The sequence below is a fragment of the Narcine bancroftii genome, chromosome 11, assembly GCF_036971445.1.
Source record: "Narcine bancroftii isolate sNarBan1 chromosome 11, sNarBan1.hap1, whole genome shotgun sequence".
In the NCBI taxonomy this organism is placed as follows: domain Eukaryota; kingdom Metazoa; phylum Chordata; class Chondrichthyes; order Torpediniformes; family Narcinidae; genus Narcine; species Narcine bancroftii.
In genome coordinates this window covers 69,342,519-69,368,874 of record NC_091479.1, presented here as the reverse complement: position 1 = coordinate 69,368,874, position 26,356 = coordinate 69,342,519, and the positions used below count along the sequence as shown (strand labels likewise).

Below are 26,356 nucleotides of genomic sequence, written 5' to 3'. Positions count from 1 at the left end.
AGGTCAGGCACTTGGGCTGGAAAGGCTCGTTATTGTGCAATAGGTCTAAATTAAAAAATTTAAATCATGAAGCATTGATAGGGTGAAAAGTCGGAATCTTTTCCCCAGGACCAAAGTGACGCACAATAGACAATGTGTTTACGATGAGGATGAGAAAAAGGAGATGTTCAGGGCAATTTTTTTTACAAAGAGAGTGGTAAGTGCCTAGAAAGGGCTGCCAGGAGTCCTGGTGGATACTGATACAATAGGAGCATTTAAAAGGCTTCAAGGTTAGTGTGAAGGGGATGGAGGGATATCTACCAAGTGCAAGAAGCAGAGTTTTTCTTTGATTCGGAATAGACAAGTGGAGCGAAGGACTGGTTCCTGTGCTGCATTGTTTTATGCATGTTCTATGAGTACTTTTCAATACATTATGATATCAAACCAAGCTCCAAGTTTAGAGTAAAGCAATAAGCTCTTATCTTTAGATTATGAATAGCTTTTAATTTCATTAGAACAGGATTTCAATTAATTGTTCAGCAAATTAAAGGACACGTCAAGCACACTTGACTGCCTTATTTTGGGATGTCAATCAACATGTAGCCCCATCTATCCACAGTGTGCTAAACAACATAATAACTTTATCAGCATCACATACAAAGATTATCCTTCAATATGAAATAAACTACTGAATACTTAAAGCAAAGATTTCTTTAAATATACAAGTGAATGCTAGGAATATTGAACCTTTTTTTCTGGAGCTTCCCAATTTCTCGCCAAGTCAAAAGACAACAGCGCGCTATATATACTGTCATACTTTTTGGTAACACAGATAGCCTTTCTTCTCTTAACTACGCTAAGCTGTTTGAATGAAAGCAATTCAAATCATCAATATTGATATTAATTGATATCAATTCAAATTGATATTAATTGCAGTTACTGAACAATATTGTGTGTCTCAACATATCATAAACCATCTCAATCTCCTCACCTTCTCTGTCCTTTGTCCTTAGACCAAGGCCCAACATTTTGGGACCAGCACCAAAGATCTGAAGCTTCCGCAACTCTGGGTTTCTGGAAAAATCATCCTCAGAAGGGTCAGCCTACAAAGCAAGTAGACCATAAAAAGATTGAATCATTGAGCTAGGGCTGCCAATGCAGGTGTGCTTATTAGATGCAGATATCCACACAGGCTTTGATCATTAAAGGCGAGCCATTATGAAAGTACTCAGCTGTAAGGCAGCTAATGTGAGTTGATGAATTAGAACAGGTGAAAAGGAAAGAAAGATCATCAGGTGAAGTAATAGCAGAGCAATATGAGACCTACAATTTAAAAAATGATTAGCATACTGCCTGACCATAGTCCAATTGGGGGAAAAAAAGGCAGGCAAGTCAAAAGTAGAGATCGCTGGATGAGAAAGGTAAATAGATTAAAAAGAGGCTCCTGGTAAATGTCTATCGTAAACAACAGAAAAATCAAAGGAAATGCAGGGATGGAGAACAAAACTGAGCTGATTTGTGTGAAGGATAAAGGGATCATTTACTGGCACTCATAATGCAATCTCCACTCCATCAGGGAGGCTGGGAGATTGTTTCGTGGAACACTTTTGCTCTATCTGCTGCCACATCAAGGACTTCCCAGTTGCTAACCACTAATTCCACACACCATTGCCACACTGACACGTCTATCCATGGGTTCATGCACTGCCAAAGTGAGGCCACATGCAAGTTGGAGGAACTACACCTTTTATTCCATCTCAGCAGTCTCCAACCAGACAGTATCAATATCAACCTCCACCTGCATTCACTTATTAGCTCTTACCCATTAGCCTATGCTCCTCTCCATCCCTACCCCACCCCAACCTTCTTTTTCAGGCATCTGCCTGATCTTTGATACTCCCGATGAAGGGCTCAGCTCAAAAGATCAATTGCCTTTTACTTCCTCTGGACCTGGGTGACCTGCTGAGTTTCTCTAAAACTGTTGTATACTGGATGAGAAAATTACAACCCAGGTGAGTGGTGAGGGAATGGCAAGTGGACTCTGGTGAAGAATAAATGAGAAATTATCCATTTTGTAGCAGCATGCCGCCGCGGCAATCGGGCCAACACTTCGGGCAGCGAGCGTAACCAGGAGACAGCAGACCGTACAGCGGCATTGGTTCCAGCAAACGAACTGGTGGTCATACAGCTAAGGCAGCATAGGGGCCAGCATCCCCAACATGGTGCTGGCCCCCACTGCACAGCCAACAGTTTGGTGATAGCACATGGGGAAGAAAATGCTGTAATGCAAGGGGGTCCAGGCAACCGCTATTGTTATGCGGGTTGTAACATCAGTTGATGGGGCAAACGGCGGGAATACCAACAGTATAAAAGCCGGGCTTCAGTGCCAATAAAACAGAGCTACACCTCACTACACCCATGTGCGTCTTTCTTTGAGTAGCACACCGTTACAACTGGTGACCCCAACGGTTTAGACGGCATCTAAACCCAATGATGAACAAGCTGGCAGCAGTCCACGCTCCTGGACGAATTGCCCCACATCTGATTTGGCCAGGCTGAGGCACAGTTTCAGATCCGGCAGATCACAGCAGAGTCCACCCAGTACTACCACATGGTGAGTGCCATGGACCAGGACACGACGAGCCAGGTGGCCAATTTCATCCAGGGGCCCACCTTCAAAGAGCTGCTTATTGAGACTTTTGAGCTCTCACGGCAAGAGGGGCACATTTGCTCCACTTAGATGGGCTGGGGGAACTGGTCCCCATTGGCCCTGATGAATTATTTGCTTGCCCACATTGGGGAGCATGAAATCTGCATAACGTATGAGCAGGCAATCTTAGAATAATTACCAGAAGACGTCCAACTGCTCCTAGAGGATACCGACCTCAGTAACCCCCGTAAAGTCACAGCACAAGCGGACATCTTGTGGAAGCAAAAGAGACTGCTTGGCTTCCACGGGGCTTGTCACCAAACCCTGCAGCCAGACCCAGGCCGAACCAGAGAGAGAAGCAACCCCACAAAGGAAGTGAGCCCAACACATGTGGTGCTTCTATCAGACCCCACCAATGCTGACCACCATGCATGTACCAGGGAAACACCGGGGCCAGACCACGACGGCTGGCCAACAAGACAGCCTCCAGTATGTGAGGGACCATTGATCCGGACAGCGGTTCCTCGTGGTCACAGGAGTGGAGGTCAGCATCCTGCCCACACTGCAGGAAACTAGAAATGTGCAAGTGGGCCCCATATTGAGAGCTGCCAACAACAGCACCATCAGGACCTATGGCAAATGATTGCAGGGTCCAACTGCAGATGGGAGGCAGCCTCTTCACATGGGCAGCAGTGGAACAACCGCTCATTGGGGCAGATTTCCTGCATGCCCACAGCTTGCTGGTGGACCTGAAGGGCGGGTGACTCATCCATGCATAGACATTCCAGAGCTTCCCTCTCAAGGACATCATAAAAATGATGACAAATTAATGTTCTGGTGTTTACAGTGCCCTGGGTACCCTTTTACATTAATCACAAGGTTAACATGCTGGTGTGGCAAATAATTAGGAGAATTGAAGTCATGACTGCAATTATAATGAGACCATAGCTGGAAAATTGCATTCAGGTCTTAATGAGAGAGTGCACAAAGGGTCATGACATTAATGAGAGAGATGAGGTTGGAGGAAGAGAAACTATCCTATGAGAGGATAGTAAACAAATTAACCATAAAGAAATGAGAAGGGATCCAGTCTATATCAGATGCATCCAACGTTTCGAAGGAAACAAGAATGGAAATGATTGAGACTTTGGCTATAATCATTCCAAACTGAAATACAGAAATAATGCCAATGAACTTCAAGACCGCAAAAGGTTCCATCTTTGTTAATTCTGGTAATAAAAAGCAACTTATTATCATTGATGGAAAGGCTTGTTAAGGAGTCACTTATTTGAACAGATCGAATGTGGAGAGAGCAGATTAAAGTGCCACAATGAAACTAAATTCATAAGTTATTTAATGTACTTTGTTTTAAAAAAAGACTAAGGACAAATATATAACATTACCTTCAGGGTTAATAATATGACCAAGACCAGTGTTCAGTGTTATTTCAAATTCAAATGATTGCAAGCTTAGAAATAAAACCCCAGATTTTATTGGCAGGAGCTTGTGGTCTTATTGCATAGGGTTAGAATTGCATTCAATTAGCTTGAGCAGATCCAGGAGCTAATCTTGCTGATTTGAAGTGACCGGATTCAAACAACAAAGTCCAAGACCTCAAATAATGGACCAGATATAATGTGGGGAGGACAAAAAAAAAGTCCCATCCATAAAACATTCCTGCAAATCTGTGACAACCAGAAAAGCCCATCCCCAACTATGTGCTTTAATAGAAAATCCACAACTTACAGCAATATCAGTAAGAGGGTGCAAATTCCTGTCCTCCCCATCACTGTATACTCCCCATCCTGGCATGAATCCCTTCCCTCCCTGGCAGAAGTGGGGCATGGAAATTCATGGTTTTAAAATATCAAAAGACAGGGATTCATGACACATTCATGGCACAGTAGAAGATAACCCTAGCCCTTTCTTAGTTCAGAAGTATAAAAGAGTTTTCGAACTTCAGGACCCAAAGTACTTTAACAATTCCACAGGAATTTATAAATCACACCATGGCACTGGTGATGCAATACCTACCTGTTTCAAGGTTTCCATAGAGTCAGGGAAGAACCGCATCGAGGCATTTCCAGGAGTCTACAACAAGACAAATGATTGCAAAGCTTATCAGCAAAATATAGACAAGGCATGAGATACTCATTAAAGTGATATCAGCCCATCCAAGAAATGTCCCTGATATTTCAGGACTCTAAAACATTTAGATTTAGAGTACATACATGACATCACATACAACCCTGAGATACCTTTTTCCTACAGGCATGGCAGAATTAACACTAATTAGAAGTGTAAATAAATAAAATCTGTACATTAGGACCCATTTTTGTAAACAAATATTACGAAGCTACTGGGGATACAAGGAACAGGGAGAAGGAAGCAGCTGATCTTGCCGCCGCACCTAAGCATTTCCAGAAACCACACTGCACACAACAGAATAATTTAAACACAGTTGGTGCACTAATGCATTTTTGAATACTTAGCATGATGGCAGATTTAAACAACTAAAAAATATTAATTATACACCCCAATGGTAAAAATAATTTATTATTCTCCAAACTGAGAAATTAGTGTAAAAAAAGCTTTGTGAATATTGGAACTTGGTCCTTCCTGGTTGGACAATGAAAATTTGCATCATGTAAAAAGATGAGAAAAATATATATTGCAAGTTAATTTTTTTTTAGTTATTTAGATATATAGCACAGTAATGAGCCATTTTCCACGAACCTTCAAAAATTATTGGCTGAATACTATCCGTAGACCATTCAAGAACTTTATTGAAAATTGCATTAATTGCAATGCATAAAGATTTGATAGCTTCCAATAAAAAAAACTCTCAAGTACTGTGAAATAATCTCAGAGATGTGTAAATAAGAATAAACTTTTTTGATTGAACTTACCAATAGACTGGCTCCTGACTGAAACAGTTCATATGGATATAGAATCCTCTCATAATGGGATCGCAAAAGAGATCCAATGCCCTTTCCTTGGGGATAGCTCATTCGACTGGCCACTTTGGCCCATTTTTTTTCTTTACACACCAGTTCAAACCCACCCTCACTTCCGACTACCTGGACGAGGAAAGAGCAACTTTAATTAATATATTGGCACAAAGACAGAGTCAATCAACATAAAATTAAACAAAGTCCACATTCCTGATGCACTCCTGAGAAGGGCTCAGGGCCATAAACTTGAATGGCTTTAACTTTCCATGGAAGCTGCCTTCCCTGTTAAGTGTTCTGAATTAGCACAGTAAATGTTTTGATTTATCTCATAAGAGGGTGAGACTGCAGGAGTAATGAAAGTCTTATTGGATTTTAAAGGACCTTGGCATACCAACATTTGGTATGTGCACACAGTCCTGGTCTCCTTATTTAAACTTGCCAGTAGCAAAGATCCACTAGTCTACACAGATGGTGAGTATGCCATACAAAGAGAGGCTGGGTAAACTAGGCCTGCACTCTCAAATTTAAAAGAATGAGATCTCAATGAAGCTCAGTTAAGGTATCTCTGAGAATCACAAGAAAATCAGGAAAAGTTTGTGATATGGTCAACTGAAGTGCCTTCCAAACTGGAAAAAGATGATGGAAATTCAGCCAATCTGGCCACATTACAAGCAGTTCAGTAATTAGATTGGAAAATTCTCAGATACAAATCCAAGCAGGTGTATGTGTGTATGTCTGTAAAGAGATTTGTTCTCAATTCCAAGTTCATGTCAAATGATTCTGGATTCATGATGTTCTCATATTGACCCCCATTTGCCAGAAGATGGCAGCACAATGGTTAGTGACTACACTAGCAACCCAGAAGCACATAATCAAATATCAGCATGCCATCTGTGAAAATTTAAATGCAATTAATAATCTGTAATCCAAAAGAAAACACCACCTGCTAACAGTGGACATAAAAATAGTTAATTATCATAGAAATCCACTGATGTCCTTCAAGGAGGAAATATGCTGTTGTGCCCTATATACAACTTCAGGCTTGCAAGGTCACTCACAACTCAGCCCATCATGCATAGTTTACTTCATATGCATCTGGAATAGGTGTCTGAATTAGAAGAGCTGTCCCACACATTATTCAAGCAAGAGACTGATGTGCCCTCAGAATGAAATACTGTACCCAACATGCTATACTTCTCTACCACAATGCCTTCCTATTTTCTATCTCACCATCAAGACAAATCCATAGGAGGTGTGGTACAGAGGCTGAAAGCATAAGCATTATATCTACATAAACAAAGCTCATCCTCATGCTCACCTACCATCTTTGATGCTAGAAGCAGCGCTGAAATAGCAAGGGCACAGAATGCACTCTGCCCATCACCAGGAGTGGTTTGACAGTATTGCTACTGCCCAAGCTGGTTGAATCCTGTGAAACTGGATTTGCAGAAATTAATGAGTGAACGATCATGAGGCATAAGCCTATGTGTCCACACCAATAATATCAACTGTGGTAGGAGAGACCACAGTATAGTTCTCATCAAGGCATCTCTAAATCTTAACACAAAACAACATCTTCATGTTGTATCACACCACCATCGTGACACCACAGATATTGCACCTGAAAATTAGGTACCCACGAGGCACTGTAGATCAAATATACCAGCACAAAGCATCTACCCACTGTGCTATCCTTGATGAGACAGACCAATTAACAATATTCAATCTGCACTAAATCAGAAGTGATGGAAGCATTGCCTATAGCACCATCAACCAAAACCTACTTCCAATAACATGCCGATCAATAGCAAGTTTGGTTTTAGTCGGATTAGTTCTTGTATTACAAACTCCCAATTTACTTAGCATGACTGTCTCTTTAAGGGTTAGTTCAGGCTGCAACCATTCACAGTTGTGGGAAGACTGGATGGCACCATCAAGAACAGATTATACTCAATGTTGATCCTCTGGAGGAAAAGAAAGAACAATGGTTGTTTATTCAGGAAAACGGATGGTGAGAGAGTCATGTGAGTGGGACACTTAAAGAAACAGGATTTCATTACTGATCACCAGCCATCTGATGAACATTACCAAAGAAAAGGTTACTTTGCTTGCTTTGAAAGCAGAAGAATTGCTGCATCAAATCGTGACCAAGGTGATGGTCATTTTGACTGCCCCGTGCCTGGGTTTCGTTTCCCCTATAAAAGAAAAAGGCAGTGTGACAACCATTTGTCCGAAAGGATATGTCTCAGCAAGAAACCCGACTAGGATTGTTGAGCTTTCAGTAGTCCAGTCACTCAGTCTCTCCCACCTCCTTCTGGGCATCGGTTTAAAAGTCTGAGTTTCAACACAGGATTTCTAAGACTGAACTTTGGAATGACTTTCCAGAATTGTGCCTAAGCTGTAATGGTTTGGGTATCACACACGCACACAAGTATATTCACGCATAGTGGGGTTAATAGAAGTAAGATGTTATATTATTAGTAGTTATAAATATATTGTTTTAAAAGGAAAAACAATAACAGTCTCTTGGTTATTTTCCATTGCTGGTAGTCTGCAACGTAACAAATTGTAGGGTCATCTGGGATCTGTCCAAAATTGGAGCTTATTGATAGAGTGATTTTCAATTTGATTGGTTAAATTCTTTCATGAAAGCAAATTGGCCCTTGCTGAGAAAAAAATAAAGGAGGCAGCGCCAGATGCCTGCATTCAAAGATATGAAACACATTGAAATCAAAACATTAGGGATGAATTCAAATATTTTATGTCAGAGGGTTTGGTTTCGGTAAAGGGTCACCACAAGTGACAGTGAAAATCCTTCAAGTTACTGGGGCTGCCCAGTCACTTGTGTTGGACATGTCTGGAATTTGGCGATGAGACTGCCACAGGTGAAATAAATTTGATTTGAGTTCCTAGTAGGGGGGCTGATCTGGAGTCCACATCTTTGCACAGGATAATGTTGAAATCAGAATTAGTTGATGGACCAGTTACGACAGGGATTTGATCAAGTTTAGCAGTGGAGGGGGTCTTGTTATTAAGAAATGGCCTTGCTTGGGTAAAGTTGTCCCTGTGGTGCAGTTGACAGCTAAGCCAGTCATTGATGAGACAAAGACAGATTCTGATATTTATTCTGCACATTGACACAAGCTACGGCTAAAAAGCTTGCCACTGCAGACTGATTTTACAGGGCCTAGAATCTTTGATAGTACAAAAAAAGCACTCGGGCTGTAATGATCTACCAAAGACTTTACCTCTTCCTTTATTGGACCAGAGTTCCTAAAAAGAGTTTACAGTGGGGCAGAACAGAGATCCAAATCTTATTGAAGTGAGAGATAAGGCTCTCTCTGTTTATGGAATTTTAAAAGTCCCAGTTGGCTATTATTTCGAGAAAGAGGTGTTAATGAGTAAGTGGAGATCACCTGATATCCCTACCAGTTAAAAATGGGCAGTTGTTCATCAGGTTGTAGCTCCTAAAGCCTATAGGGATGAAATTTTAACCTTGGCCCATAGCGTGCCCTTGGTGTAAGGAAGACTATGTTTAAGATTATGAAACAATTCTATTGGCCTATTTTCAGATGTTGTTTCATTTTGCCAGACATGTCACATTTGTCAAGTGGTGGGTAAACCTAATCAGGGTCCCCAGTGGCTCCTTTACAATCCATTCCGGTTTTTTTTAATATAAACACACCCTTTTCTAAAGTTATTGTAGAATGTGTTGGCTCACTGCCCAAGTCAAAAGCTGGGAAGTATTTGTTAACTCTCATGTGTACAGCCTTCAGATTTCAACTTCTGCTTAGAAATATTAAAGCTAAATCTGTTGAAAGTTCAAAATTTTTTACTTTAGTTGGTTCGCCTAAAGAGATCCAGTCAGTTGAAGGAAGTAATTTCATGTTGAAGCTGTTTCTCCCCATTGGGTAAATTTAGAAATTAAACCGATACAAAATTTTTCAAATAGCTCTATTTTGGGAGCTGCTCTCCCTTTTACTCTTACTAAATTATATAAACAAATTGATAATCCAATGGCTAAACATACACTACGTATATGGTTTCAATTCCGGAGATTTTTTGGCCTAAGTCATTTTATCTTGGAAACTCCTATTGTACTAAATTTCCTTTTTCATCCCTCTCTAATTGATCAAGCTTATTTACTCTGGAAAGTTAAAGGTATAACATGCTTTTCGGATTTATTCTTGGATAACTCTTTCATGTCATTTGAACAATTATCCATGAAATATGATTTACCTCGATCTCATTTCTTTCGATATTTGCAGATTAGGAGTTTCTTAGTTTCAACTTTACCCTCTTTTCCCAATCGGGAGACTACGACTGTTTTAGAGGATATACTATATTCAAAATTCCCTCCAAAAGGTGTGATATCTAAATTATATAATATAATTACAAAAATAAATTCTGGGACTTTTGAAAAGTTTAAAAACGATTGGGAAAGAGAACTCAACCTTCATATTTCTAATGAAAATTGGAATAAAATTCTGCGACTGGTAAACTCTTCTTCTCTATGTGCAAAACATTCACTAATACAGTTTAAAGTTGTTCATAGAGCTCATATGTCTAAAGATAAACTCCATCGCTTTTATTCTCATATCGATCCTATATGTGATAAATGTCAATTGGAAATAGCTTCCCTTACACATATGTTTTGGTCCTGTCCCTCTTTACAGAATTATTGGAAGGAAATTTTTTCCATTATATCTACTGTTTTGAATATTGATTTACAACCACATCCCATTACTGCAATTTTTGGATTACCTATGATAGATTTGACTTATTTATCTCTTCCTGCGGATCGTATGATTGCTTTTCTTACACTAATGGCTAGAAGATCTATACTATTGAATTGGAAAGAGGTTAATCCTCCCACTGTTTTCCAATGGTTTACCCAAACTATACTATGTTTAAATTTTGAGAAAATTAGAAACTCTGTCTATGAATCCCCTTCTAAGTTTGAGTTAACCTGGCGACCATTTATTCAATATTTTCATTTGTGGTGAGTTGATCTGGCTCTGTTTTCTTTCTATGATTATGTATGATAATTGGGCTGTAAGATGAGATCGGAGTGATCGGCGTGTTTTAGCTATATCTGTAGGTTTTTTTTTGTTTTTTTTAATTCAGATTTGTTTTTTCTTCTCTTTTGGGTTTTTTTTTTCTCTTTTTTCATATATTGTTATTAATTATATCTTTTTTTTAGAGATAGTTCACACCCTAAACTGATCTAAAAAATTTTTTTATGATATATTTTTATTCTGTAATATTATTGTTTAATATCTCTGTATTAATTCATTACTTACTATGTATTTTTTATATCTCTGAACTGTATGTGTTTATAAATTATAATAATAATAAAAAGATTGAAAAAGAAAGAAAGAAGCTGTTTCAACAGATAATTTATAAATTGGGAGCTCACCAAATCATGCCATTTGCATATGATCCAGAATCTCAAGGGACCTTGAGAATGAGAAGGACTGGGATGAGGGTGTCCATTTGCTTTTGTTTGTAATGAGAGAGTCTGTACAAGAATCATTAGGTTTTAGCCCTTTTGAGCTGGTGCTTGAACACCAAGTTAGATGACCTTTAGTATTGTTGAAGGACCAATTGGTTAATGAGGATGTGCAGTTGAATTTGTTAGATTATGTTTCAAAAGTTTAAAGATCGTTTGCATAAAGTCTGTAAATTAACTCAAGAATTTGAAAACGCTCAAGGCAAAAATAAAGGTCCAGTATGATGCAAAGGCTAGGGGTGAGAACTTTTTAACCGAGGGATAAAATGTTAATCCTGTTCCCAACAAATTCCAATTCCCTTAAGACAAACTTTTCAGGCTGGTATGACAAAGATTCAAAGATGAATGAAGTCAGCTATGTTGTTAAAACACCTGATCAGAGACACAAAAAGCAGAGTTGCCATGTCAACATGTTAAAACCTTATTTTGAGAACTTGGCTTTTAGCAAGGAAGAGCCTTCAGACGTGTTGACAGAACTAAGGAGTCTAGGGTCCATTAGATGATACAAGCTGACTCTTATGAGGGTCCCTTCAAATAAAACATTGAATCAATCCGTCTGTCTAATTCGATTGTTTTCAAATTGTTTGACAAACTTTCTTTCCATTAAAATTATTTTTATTGAGTTTTATCAGAAAAAAAATAAAAGCAGTAAATCAATTGCAATGAAACCTTTGCAGATTTACAAATAATAAACTTTCAAAAGCAAACCTTACTGTTAATTTAGCCAAAAGTGAATTTGGCCATGCTACTGTGACTTATCTTTGGTTAGGTTGTTGGTCAAAGAAAGTTCAGATGATTTCCAAGTTTCCTGTTCCCATGAGTAAGAAAGCTGTTAGGTGTTTTTTGGAAATGGAAGGGTATTAAAGAAAGATATGTAAAAATTTTGCTGATATTGCCCTTTCTTTAACTAACCTTTTGAAGAAGAGTGAAAAGTTAGTTTGGACAAGAAGCATTTGATAAATTGATAGCCATTTTAAGTCACCAGCTTGTGCTTAAGCCACCTGACTTTGAAAACCATTTTCTTTAGTAGTAGATGCTGGTGATGAAGCTGCTGGAGCAGTGTTATTACAAAAGAATGGTTATGATGATATTGACTATCCAGTGGCTGACTTATCCAAAAAATTCAATGAACATCAAAACAATTATTCTACCACCAACAAAAAGTTATTGCCCCTTGTTCTGGCTTTGAAACATTTCAAGGTTTACATCTATTCAGTTCAGGGACCACTTGTGAATACTGACCATAATATTCTTGAGTAAAATGAAAAACAAAAATAGACAATTCTTAACTGGAGTCCAATTTTGCAGGATTATGATTCAATGATAACTCATTAAAGGCAAGGGTAATGTAATTGCTGATGACCTTTCAAGATGTTCAGTGTGCAATGTTTCGCAGAAAATTGCAGCTTATTTGTATTTGTTGCTGAAAAGGTTATATCATGTAACAATAGTGAATGTATTATTTCAAACATTGTAGGTTGCAGTTAAAATTTTACTCTTACAGCTCAAATTTTTCTTTGTTTGGGGGAGATATTATAAGCTCGCATTTAATTTAGTGTGACTGTCGCTTTAAGGGTTAGTTCAGGTTGTAACCATTCACAGTTGTGGAGAGACTGGATGGCACCATCAAGTATAGTCTATACTCAAATGTTGATTCTCTGGAGGAAAAGAAAGAACAATGATTGTTTATTCAGGAAAATGGGTGGTGAGAGAGTCATGTGAATGGGACACTTAAAGAAACAAGATTTCATAACCGACCACCAGCCATCTGATGGACATTGAGGTGGCGTGACTCTGTGAAATGGACAATTCGGCTGATTTTCCCTGTCAGGAGAATTATTGAACCACCATGACTAAAGGAAAGGTTACTTTGCTTGGCCATTATCTATGTTTTAAAAGCAGAAGAACTGCTGCATCAAATCGTGACCACGGTGATGGTCATTTCAACTAACCTGTGCCTAGGTCGTGGAAATCACATTTCATTTCCCCAATGAAAGAGAAGTTGTGACAACCATTTGTCCAAAAGAATATTTCTCAGCAAGAAACTCGATAAGGATTAGTGAGTTTTCAGCAGTCCAGTCACTCAGTCTCTCCCACCTCCTTCATGATTATTTCTGGGAATCAGTTTTGAAGCCTGAGTTTCACACAGGATTTCTAAGACTGAACTTTGAAATGGTTTCCCAGAATTCTGCCTAAGTTGAAATGGAGTGGGCATCACACACACATGCATAGTTAGGGTTAATTTAAGTAATAAGTTATGTTATTATTAGAAATAAATATATTGTTTTAAAAGAAAAACAATAACAGTCTCTTGGTGATTTTCTGTTGCTGCTGCTCTGCAACATAACGCTTGGACCTCAATGATACCTTATAAAATGTTGGAGGAAGAGGCAGAGTGAAAGCTTTGTTGATGAAAAATATAGGTGCAAAAAAAATATTAGCCATACTGTAGAGGTTGAATGATTAGCAGTGGGATCAAATGTAGGAAAGACCGAGGTCATGAACCTTGGGGAGAGCAATCAAAATGCAGTCTGTGATTAAGTTATTTTATAAGATCCCATGCAGAAAGTTGATCCGAAATGTTTAGAGCCTAGCATATCCGCAATGGCACGTTGGACACAAAATTTGTTTGATTATAGGAGAGGAAAGTGTGATGGTGGAGGGTTGCTTTTATGATTAGAAACTTGCAAACTATGGTGTTCCGCCTGAATCAGTGTTTACACCAGTGGTTTTCAAATTTTTTCTTTCTACCCATATACCACCTTAAGTAATCCCTGACTAATCATATCCTAATGCATAGGGATTATTTAAAATGGTACATGGGTAGAAAGAAAATGTTTGAAAACCACGAGTTTATACCTTTGCTATTGTTATAAATGAAAATTATTTGGATACAAATGTAATACGTATGATCATTAAGTTTACAACTGGCACAAAAATTGCTGGTTGTGTAAAGTGAGGAGGAAAGTTTGAGATGACAGACAATAGTGATCAGCTGTAAAATTGGGCAGAGCAATAGCAGGATGGAACTCTTTTTGGCTAGGGGAGATGTGACACATTTTGGGTAGGAGATACACTATGAATGGCACAGTCTGAGGGACTTTTGAGCATCAGGAATTCCTTGATGTACATCCATAGATCATCAAAATGTGCCAGCGCAGAAAGATAACACTGTGAAGGCGGAATATAGGTTGCTGGGAGTTTGTTAGCCTGAGCAGAAAACATGAAGGTCATTATGTAAATTTACAAAATTTTTGTCAGGCTTAGTCTGGAGTTCTGTGCACAGTTCTGGTCACCCCATTAAAGGAAGAATGTGAATGCACAGGAGAGAATGCAGAGAAGATTCACCAGGATCTTGTCTGGCAAGACACACTCAGCTAAAAGGAAAGACTGGATAGGTTATATTTGTTTTCCTTGGAGCAGAGGAAACTGTGGGGGTGGACGTGACAGAGGATTATAAAATTGAGAGCATGGATAAAGTACATATTGTTCTTTTCCCCCAATCATAGATGAGGAGTAAAAGAATTTGTGGCGATCTGAGGATGAACTTTTTCATCCAAGAGTAGTTGGGATCTGAAACACTGCCTGAGAAAGTAGAGGAGACAAAAACTCTCAATGTTAAGAAATATCTGGAAAAGTGCTTGAATCGCCAAACTATAGTAGGCTATGGACCCAGATCTGTTAAATGAGATTAATATAGATAGGTACATGATGGTTATAATAGATGTGGTGAGCCAAAGAGCCTTCTTCTGCGCGCTATCACTCTGCAGCCCTCCCAGATATCATCTGTGCTCTTAAAATTCTAGCCTCCTGTGACTCCCTGATTTTAATTATCTATTATTCCCTTGATCGTGTCAGAACTGAATTTCTGATATTTCTTTCCTAATTCTAACCACCCTAAAAATGCTCTTTAAATCCTACCCAAGTGACTAACAATTTCTGGTTTCTTATGTCTGTATTGCATGACTCTATGACTAATTAGGAAGGTCTTTATTGCAAAGAGTTTGGAGTTTAGAAATGTTACAGATATTCATGATGTTGGTGAGACCACACATGGATTATACTATACCATTTTAGTGACCTTATTTAAGAATTTCATTAAAGACATACTGAACAAAATATATACTTCACTAATTTCTGGCTAAAAAAGTTGTCCTAACATGAAGACCAAAAAAATGTACATCAATTTTCTTTGGAGTTGAAGAGAATGAGCGATGATCTTATTGAAATAAACATATTGTAATAGGGGAACACCAGGGTAGATATTGAGATATTTCCACTAGTGGAATCTCTTTCTTAAAAAAAGGGCAATTTAAAAATGATGTGCATAATCGTTTCTTCTTGTGGAGGGAGTGAATCTCTGCAATACTCTGGTCATGACCTCACAGACTACACGTGGATATTAAGGTTTCTGTGTGAATTGTCAGAAGCAATCAATTCCCCTCTCCTCTATACTCAAGTGCCCCTGTACCAACAACTAGAATGGCACACACTTAGTGAAGTGGTAAAATGGAGATGATACTGAAACCAATAATCCAGCCACAGCAGGTCCAACGAAGATGAAAAGCATCAGAGTTTGATTGGTCTATCAATGTAATAGAATTTCACTGGAAGCAGTCCAAGTAGAGTCCTGGGAAACAGGATGAAAATGAATTTGTTTTAACCATATAACCATATACGGAACGGAAACAGCCCATGTTGGCCTTTCGAGTCTGCACCGGTTCACTGATTTTGTGCGCCCTCTTCAGGCATTGGTCCTGGTTTGTATGACTCGGTCTTGCACTCGTTGTGAAACACCTTGCAGGTGCAGATTTTTACAGGTTTGTTTGACTCAGTCGTGCACTCATTGTGAAACGCCTTGCAGGTGCAGTTTGTTACCGGATTGTTTGACTCGGTGGTGCACTCATGATGAAATACCTTGCAGGTGCAGTTTGTTACCGGTTTGTTTGACTCGGTCTTGCACTGTTTTCACATACATTGTTTAATGTGATTGCCAATAAACTCATTATTTGATTCATTATGAACTGAAACACAATGAGATCCTGGAACAAGAAGGAAAGACCCCAAATTTGGATTCAAAGAACTTTAGACAATAATCACATTTAGTCTTGAAGGACACTATACTACGCAAGCAGTGAGTGTTCATGCTTTGCAATTGAGAGTTTGAATAAAGTAAATATACGTTTCACCATTTGCCAGTGTTGTCTCTATTTAAATAGAAAACCACACACCCCCCCCCCCCCCCATTCTCTCATTGTTCTGACACAAATTACCTCAAGTGCACTTTCGCCTAATCATTTTTCCTGGTTAAAAACTGCCATTACTCCATTTGAGAGATACTTCCTCCCAAATTATTTGTTCATAACTATCATAAACCTTATTGTCAAATAAAAATGCTCTCCCACTGATTTTCTATGACCTTCCCAATTTCATTATCAAAAAAAAAACAAATCTGCAGTAACCTCCATGAAGTCAATGAACAAGTTTTTTTTTCAATTTTCTTCAGCTGTTTGAAGATTCATGATACTTTCCCAACAATATGAATACCTCTATTTCATTTAAAGTAAAACCATATACCTTTGGTGAATGATCTTCCTAACACACCATCCCTAGAATATTTCTTTAAACAATACTGTCACTCTCTACTATTTTTATCCCCAATCTGACCTGAAAATTCAATTACCAAGCATATTAAGATGTCAGCCCTCCCCTTTTTAAGATGTTTCAATAATAGCCAAAATGTCCCATTTCCATGTGTCTATCAATGCCTTCAAGTTACCTGCCATATTTTAATCATTGCATTCAGGTGACTCAACCACTGAAGCTTGACTTCTATTTAATGAGATCATGGTCGATCACACAGGAACTTCAACAATGCCATTCTAGCCAACCATTCATGTTCTTTATCAATAAAGATGGCCATGAAAGGGGATGGGAAGAGAGAAATACCAAAGGGCTAAACTATTTACAAAAAAAATTGGCTTGGGGAATGAGGACAAGTTGATTTGGAAGAGATGAGAATTGAGAGGAATAATAGCTTGCTATTTGCGGACAAATAAGGCCATAGATGGGATACAATGTATTAAAACTTCAGCATTTTTATTTTGTTCTTATCATATTGTTTGTTCAGAGAGGAAAAAAGTACTGTACATAGAACTATTTCCTGGAAGTGGGATAAATGCCTGACCTTACTGAGTGTGTACAAATCCAACATTTTCCTCTCAACATGTGGGATTTTCAGCGTGGATCCCTGTAGATCCCAGAATTTTGCAATGTGATCTAGAAAGTTCAACTTCACTCGGGTCTGTGCCTGAAAGCATACAACACAACCTTGTTCAGTAAGGAATAATGCTGAAAATTTAAGTAGCAAGTTATTCCATCCAATGTCAAGTTAATTTCTGGAAAACCTGTCATGAAATTACAAGCATTAAGTATAATTTAAATACAGAAAAACCCAAAATGTAAAGATACAGCAGAAATGAGACAAGGTTATTCAATGTTTTCTTTTTAAATATAATTCATCAAAAATCAGTGTGGGGGGAGAAAAGGCAGTATTTCTCAGAACACACAAGATATAAAAGATATAATACAATCACTCAGCTTTTTTAAACATTAATTAAAGCATTAATATTTTATTAATTTGCAACACTCACATGCATTGTTTTATTGAGTGCTAAATTTTATATAACAGCAGATTTAATGCATTTTTAAACATAGAATCTAGTTTGGGCAGTCTTCACAATCACAAGTTAAAAATTTTAGTTTCAGCTAGTGAACTTCTGGACCAATGCAAGTAATTCCCATTCAGGACTCAACATCTGCCTGCAAAATCCAATGTATATTAAGCATCTTTTCATAAAAAGATTTGCTTATACATTAGTATGCATCATTATTGCATTAAAAAGTATCTTTGTGCATTTTAACCAAAATTATTTGACAGCCCTACAAATAATCCAAAACAAAAATTACACCTTTAACCATTATTCTCATTTCATCATGCCATCAGCATTAGAAATATAACCCAAGGTATTTCACAGGAATATTATATAAACAAAATGTTGACATGAAGCCACAAATTAAGGAAGAAACAAACTATCAATAGTCAAAGAAGATGAGTCAAGGAGTACCTTAAAAACGCAGAAAGGTAATGATAGAAGTCTAGGAAAGGAAATGCAAAGTTGAGGGCATTGACAATTTAAGGATACAGCTGCAATAATGTTGGCAATGCACAAGACTAAACTGGGACAATGAAGATGTACTGTCAAGTTACATGCCAAGACTGGATTACAGGGATGGAATGGGGTGAGCCATTTTACCAGAAGTGAATTTTTAATATCGAGCTCTTATTTCACTAGAAGATGTCAACTGAACAGCAGTTGGATGATGGGGTGAGTGGGGGTGATGGGACATAAATGGTTCAGGCTAGGTTGGAGTGCTTTAGAAACTAAGTTTTCAGGGAATGAAAGTGACTATCGAAAACCAAGTTGGAATCAAGCAAAGTATCAACTACAAATAAGCAACTTTGCCAAGTCAATTTTACAAATAGCATGGACAAAGTGAACAATTTAACCTGGGGGTCAGATGTGACACTCCAAGGCGATGAACTCAGTGGTTTGGGGGTCCAAATATTTAACAGGATGGCTGTTGATCTAATCCAAGGCATCGAACACAATTTCATAACTTAGGTACATTGTAATATTCAAAAAAGGTAATGGGATGGTGCATAGACATGAAGATTGATGTGCCACTTTTGGACAATGGTGCCAAAAGGTATGATGTAAATAAGAGGCCAAGGATATCTTTTTGGGAACACCAAAAAAGCAATGATGCTCTGACAATACCCAGATAAAATGAAATCAGGAAGTCACAGACTGACTGTGGTTTTAAAATTCTTAAATAAAATATTAAAAAAGGAAGGCACAGACTCTTCATACAAGAGAATCTAACCATTTCCACTAGACATTCAATAAATCCACCTTAAAGGTAGCTCCCTTAGAAGAGAGGCACATATTTAAGTTAAAAGATGAATGGATTAGAAGAGTGTTAAAACATTGATTCTCTTAAATTCTCTTAAAAAGATGAAGCAGAAACTTGCACCACATTTAAACATTAGGAAGTGAGATTAATTGAAAGTCAAATTTGGTCAATAATGAGTCAATCACCTCTAAATTATAAATTTATATGAACCTGTTAATATCCATGGAATTATTATGGACAGATATACAAGTGGACCAGTCCCAAATTCTATGCATCAGTAGTTAAAAATGGGATATCCTTCAGCATGCAATTCATCTCCTGATAAACCCATTATTTTTATACACCTCCTGCAAGCTACAAGTGAGTGTGATAACATTCATTCCAGAGGAACACCCAAAACAATTATGTTTAACAGCATCTAGACAATGCATTATGGTCAATTGGCTTGAAACACTTATTGTGCATCAATGGTTCACATTATCTCAAAAATGGCTTGCAATTATCATCTGGATTTCTTTGAGAATATCTCACAAACACATGATCACATGATCAAGAACAAGGCAGCAGTGACATAGAAACCCCACCATTCAGAGAATTCCCCCCACCCATGTAACACACCGTGCCAACTTAGAAATATATTCCTGTTTCTGGATTATTGTGGATCTGCCTACCAAAGAAAACTATGGGTGTACCTTCACTTTAAGGTCTACAACAGCTCAAGGGAGTAATTCATTTAGTAGGATGTTTTCCAGCACATTTGTGCATTGGAAGGGAGTAACTAACCACCAGATTCTCAATGGCAATGTGATGGCCAAACATCCGCATTCCATAAACAAATAAATGAATGACCCAGTTCGATGATAGTTGAAGAGATGTTGGAGAAACCATTCTCAGGCAGGATGAATGTGAGAAAGCGAGGGATAACAGTTTTTGTCATCATCACAGAATATTAGTGATCCCAGCTGCTCAGTTACAATAGCAGAAGGGAAATGCCTCAACTTAACTCCAGCAAGAAAACATGACTTTTCATGCACAGCGCAGAAACTCCAAAGAAGTTCAACTGAATGCTGAACTTGATATAGATTGAAAACAGATTCTGTGAAGAGCGTAAGGAATTTTTACAGTCAAATGAGTGCAATGTTCAAATGTCAAAATGTTAGCTGTTGAATTATATGGATTCAATCTTCTTCAGTCCTTTTGAGTTTCAGACCTTTAACTGTCTAGTAAGAGTTAGACTAGAAGAAATGTCTCTTTGTGGTGATAGAATAGAAAATAAGTCATGACTGATGTGGCCACAAGGATCACTAATCCTGAAAAAGTAGCTTGACTCAAAGAAATTAGAATTAATAGGGGATTACTTTTTCTTTTTAAAATAGATCATGCATGTATTTTGTGCCTTTTCTTAGTTTTGTTCATTAATTGTATATTTAACATGTGCATTATGATTTAATAAGGACCATGGATGAAAAGTTTCAGATTTTAGATATTTGGATAAGAGGTACTGTACCTGTATTTTGAATCTTTGGTTGCATACATTGATGTTACCCTGACCAACAATAAAATTCTAGTCAGGCCACAATTTGAACTCTGTGCACAGTTTGGTCACCAGACTTCAGGAAAATGGCCCTCAAGAGGGATAAGGAGAGAATTTACCAGAATGGTTCCTGGACTTGGAAAAACTGCCTCCATTAGCAGAAGGTCTTCAACAGTTGAAAAAGTTGATTCACTATCACCTTCTCAAAGGCAGTAAGAGACAGAGAAAAAAAAGTCTCGGTTATAAAATGCTGATAATACAAAGACTTGGGGATATTCAAGAGAGTTGTGCAAGAGATTATTTATCATATCTCACTTTTTGCTGATCTTACGCCAGCTTTTTTCATCCAAACTGACAGTTTTAGTGGTTCTGTCCAACCTCTCTGCTTATATACTCAACAGCTTTCATAGGTGCAGCAAACTTTTCCACAGTGAATGGTAGTGACCCAGAACTCAGTGCCAATGAGTAGGGAAAGGAAATTGTTACACACACAAGGAAAGTAAATTTGCAGGGCTATGGGGAAAGACTGGGGGGGGAAAAAAAATCAAAATGTGTGCATTATTTTTCCCAGAGCCTGCATAGTCCAGATAGGCCAAACAGCCTGCAATCATACATTCCATCAGGATTCTGCAACACTAATGGTTAGAATGTAGAACCACAGCCACAAGAAAAAGGTGAAGTTCAGAAGAAAGGAAGATGTGAATTTTTTAAAAATTAGATGTTTAGATACAAGGTGGGAAGATTGTGTGAGCACAAGTGAGCTCAACAGCCCACTTCTGTACTCCATTGTTTTTCCTCTCTGATTACTGTGTCACGCTTCCAATGTTTTTATGCAATTCTGGTCACAAAATTAGTTAGCTTCAATCCTGTTCTTCTGCTCTTTGCAGCACAATTAGTATTGCAGTTAGAACAATGGTATCACAGTGCCACTGACCCGGATTCAAATCCAGTGCTGTCTGCAAAGAGTTTGTATATTCTCCCTGTGTCTGTGTGAGCTTCCTCTGGGTGTTCCAATGGACTTTCACCCTCAAAAACATTCAGGATTATAGGTTAATTTAGGTAATTGGGCAGCACAGGTTTAAATGGTCACAATCAGCTTCTACCATGTTGTAAATAATTTTACAAATTAAAATACAAACTCATTCTTTCTGTTACAGACTTCAACAGGGATTTATCTGAAGGCTCCACCTGGCAATTAGAGTCAGGTGACTCAGGCAGTTGGATTTGAAAAGATCAGATCAGCAAGAAGCTGATTGGGCAATGGTGATCAAGGGAACTTGTGACACAGTGTGGTATTAATTTACTTCAACTCAGCAGTCAAGAGAGATGGTACTATTAACTGGAGTTCCACACAGTACATGCAGCAATGAGTCGGAAATTGACAACTAATTAGTTTTTTCTTCTACATTTCCAATAGACCCATTTACTTGTTACTACTCCCACTAAACTACTGACCACTCAACTTTCTAACAGAAGCTAATGTTGCCAAGTTCTCTCTCCCCTTCAAATCTGTTTACCTTACTAGAATCACCTCCCTTATCCCAATCTGCTCTCCAAAATAGGCCCTGAAAAAAAATGAACAGCAATACATTGCAGATCTTTAAATGAAGGATATTATACATTAAGATTTCTCCAGAACTGTACTTTCCCTCTCACCTCCAGCTCATTGAGTCGTTGAATTCTTGGCGTGAAATGAAAGTTTTTCACCTCACAAGCAAAAGGTGGCTGCCAGTCCTGAAAAACAAAAAGAAACTGAAAGCTTCATATTATTTCCTTAAAATTAACTGCACGATTCAATCAAATTATATTAAGCTGTCAGTTGTAGCACAAGGTACACTCCATCCTTCAGTGCACTAATGAATGAAGAGCTGCTTTTTTGAGATGGGGTCACCCTGAGACACAATGCTGAAAAAAGTTCTCACTGCAACTGGATATTTATCCACTAACACCAACATCTTAAATTCTTATTTTTCCTTGTTACTGTATAAAGAGCTGATTATGTATACATGAACAGCTCTACATATACCTATGGTTACAAAAAAAAATCCCATGATTATATCGAGCTCTGTGGTGCTACAAGGTTTTTAAAGCACTGCAAAATTCCATGCCTGCTTCCAACGCTTCACAGAACTCTTTCTAAACCTAAACAATGGTATGTTGTCTGAATTTTTAAAAACATGCAATCCATTATCAGATGGATTGTCATAAAGTGTACTGATGCCAGGTGATCTTAATTAACTTTTACATGGTTTTTTTAAAAATGACATGTTTAATGCAGCCAAAAATCCCAAGGCATTTCACTGAAGCATTAATAAAAATTACTTCAGCCAAAAAAAAAAGGCTTAGGTCACAGGAACAAAACTTGATCATTAATACCTACCTCAAGTCTCCAAGGAGATTAAAAAAAACAGAATATAGCAACGGCAGCAGGTCACTGAACCCTTCAATTTTGCTCCACTCAATATAATACGATTATGTACACAAAAAGGGTTTAGCAAGGAAAATTCTGAGGTAATAGACAACTAATGACAGGTCATGTAATTAAGGGCAAAGGAAGTAAAAGTGCTTTGCTGGAGCCTTGAGCTGGAAGAAAACCAAGTTTTGTAAACCTTAAAGGATTGAAGGTTACAAATATGGAAAGAAGTGGAGAAGAGGATATTAATTGGGGGGGGGGGAGTAAATAGAGGAGGCAAGACTACGCTCATAATCAGAGAACTGGACAAGATAAAGGTGACATTGCAGGATTGTATCCCCCCCCCACCCCCCCAGCCCCAGCCCTGCGACCCATGGTGTGTCAGAGATCGACACTGAATCTAATGTTGTTATCAATATTAATTATCTGGATGAGAATGTAGTTGCACGGGCATGTCTGCCAATCCATACAACTCGAGCAATCAAAAATATGCTCATCCGGCCTCTATCAATCCTCATAGGTGATGGATACCAGGGGTTTACTGTAAATTAGTTTGAGGATTAAACCAAAATCAGTGGTTCAGTGGATAGTTTAAAAGATTATCTGACATTACAACATCTTGATCAAGTGGAAAAGTGAACAAAGGAACGAGATGAAATTTAACTCAGACAAATGTGATGTAATGTATTTTGAGTATTTAAATCAGGGCAGGACTTGTATAGTAACTGTAGGGTTCTGGAGAGAAACCAAGGGGTACAAAACTCAAAGTGGCGACACAGATAAATAGGGTGAAGGTGTTTAGCATGCTTTCCTTCATTAGTCAGGGCACAGAGGCAAAAAAATCAAGATGCCATGCAGCCGTTGAAACCTGCTCCACAATTTGCTGATTATACATATTCTGTACTCCATTCCTACATATCTCCACACCACTTAGTCCCCCTCATCCAATATGACCACACTCCACTCCCTTTTGAATACATCTAACAAACTGGTTTCAACGACTTTTTGTGGTAGGGAATTCCAAAAGTTCACAACTCTGAGGGAAAGTTTCTCATCTCAGTTCAGAATGTTTTACCCCCCTATCAGACCATAACCCCTTATTGTGGCATTAAGTGCAAGAGTTGGGACATCATGCAATGACTGTACAGATATGAGTACTTTGTACAATTTTGTTTATCTAGCTATAGGAAATAGGTCATTAAGTTGGAAAGTGTACAACAAAAAAATTACAACAATGTTACTAGGACTGGAGACTGGATAAAATGGGGCTTTTTTTTCCTTTGTGAAGCTCAAGAATCTGAGAAAGCATCTTGTGGAGATGTAGAAAATCATGAGCGATGCAGATAAGGTGAATGGTCACAAAAAAAATCACTTTCCATGCACTATATTTTTATTATTTTATAGTAATGTTGTAAGATGGTTATAATATGAATGTTTGCCCTAAAACACCAAATTTCATGATTTGTTCGTGACAATAAATTCTGATTTTTTTTCCAAGGTAGAAGAGTCTAAAACTAGAGGGGGTAGGAGTACAGTACGAGGGGTAGTAGCTATGTGGAATGGGCAGCCAGAGGAAGGTGAAGAGGCAGGTAAAATGTAATGTTTAAATGACATCAAGAAAAGTGCATGCATAGGAAAGAGAGGGATATGGGCTAAACATGCAAATAAGATTATCTCAAACAGGGAATTTGGCCACCATGAACAAGTTGGGCTGAATGGCCTATTCCAATGCTCTATATAAAATGTGAGACTAACAAAGTGCACAAACAGTAATTCCTAATTAGAATTAAGACCATTCAACCCCTTGAGAATCAGCAAAAAGCAAGATTTGCTCTTTAGTCAAGCAGAAGTGACTGATACTGCCACCTTAAGATAATCAGACAATACCCTGAAAAGATATAGGAATATCTATTTTGAAAATACAAACAGATTCCTAACAATCAACATATTTGATATAGAGGGTGTCCTAAATTTTCACCATTCTTGCTTCTTGATTTTATTCCCATGTGATACATTTCCAATTTTCAGTTTTGCTCCCCTTTGATCAGGATTCTGTTACTTTAATCAGTGTTGTTACCTTTTTACAACACCTTGCCCGTTTGTTAAACCCTGAACCTTTCTTTTACTGGCCTGCTGCAATAAACAACCTATGACAGAGAACCTCCAAGGTGCAAGTTTGCACATGAAACACCAACTATACAGTCTTGCTATTTTTAATCTTTCAAGATACATTGTGGTTACAAGATTCCTGGATTAACACATTTTAAAAAGCCCACAGATGTGATTTTCTTTGGTTGGCCCTGTAAAGATGCACAACTAAACCAAAGTCACTGGCATGATGAGAAAGATTGGAGGTTTATTATCATCTGACTGTACATATACAATCAGCCAAAACAGCATTTCTCCAGACCATCATGCACAAACACACAATACAAAGCACAGTAATCTCGTATATACATACAGATCCAGTTTAAAATAAATCTATAACTATTTTGGGATGATTTACTTGGTTGAAAGATACTATTCATCAATCTCACATCCTGCAGGAAGCTAGTTCCCAACCTGCAGTCCTGATTTTGATGCTCCTGTATCTACCTGATGGGAATAGGTCAAAGATACTGTTGCGATTGTGCTGGCATGATGATCCTCAGTATTGACTTCCCATATGATGCTTTACAACTACCAGACCACACAATGATAGAGCCAGACAGGACATTATTAATTGTGCTCCCTGTAAAATGTTGTCAAGATGGGGGCCAGAAATTTTGCCCTCCTCATCCTCCTTACTAAGTGTCAGCACTGCTGTGTTTTCCTGACTAATGAGGTGTTGTGGTTCCAGGATAGGCCATCCATTACAATGAGCAGCAAAGAACATTGTGCTCTCCACTCACTTCACAACAGAACCTTGATGTCCAATGGAGTCGTCAACAATCTTGGTGAAGTCCACAATCATCTCCTTTGTCTTGTCCATGTTGAGAAAAGAAAGTCCCTTCAGAGACAGTGATCCAAACGTATGCAAGATGGAAGGCAGCAAAAACTACTTTTTATGTGAAATACTACCTCATTAGTGATTTTTAGAACAAATGTAAAATATTCCAACAGAATATTGTGACAGATTATAGATATGTGTTCGGTAGATAAATTAGGGTGGATTTTTTTTTAGTGTAGGTCACATACAAACACTTTAAAACAGATTTTAATTAAAATACTGGAATTCTGCTCATGCTCGACATGTCAGCCCCAGAGCCTTTGCAAATGTTTTGGAGAGTGCCCAAGAGACTTCACTAATGACGAAAGAACTTGTCAGAGTCAGAGCCGCAGACTGTCTGCAGTGGAA

At 38.2% G+C, this 26,356-nt stretch overlaps 1 protein-coding gene across 3 annotated transcripts in view; it reads right to left on the bottom strand.

Annotated features, from left to right (window-relative positions):
- kdm5a (lysine demethylase 5A) overlaps positions 1–26,356 on the bottom strand; it is a 176,932-nt gene that overhangs the window by 135,394 nt on the left and 15,182 nt on the right. For 2 of the 3 annotated variants that reach the window (XM_069903296.1, XM_069903294.1), the window contains exons 2-6: positions 22,263–22,340; positions 17,283–17,405; positions 5,539–5,709; positions 4,664–4,720; positions 971–1,082 (exon numbers count right to left, since the gene is read on the bottom strand). In XM_069903296.1, coding sequence (XP_069759397.1) covers positions 971–1,082; positions 4,664–4,720; positions 5,539–5,709; positions 17,283–17,405; positions 22,263–22,340 — 541 coding nt within the window. Of the gene's footprint in view, positions 1–970; positions 1,083–4,663; positions 4,721–5,538; positions 5,710–17,282; positions 17,406–21,540; positions 21,637–22,262; positions 22,341–26,356 lie in introns of those variants that run through there. The other variant, XM_069903295.1, reaches the window with a different exon arrangement.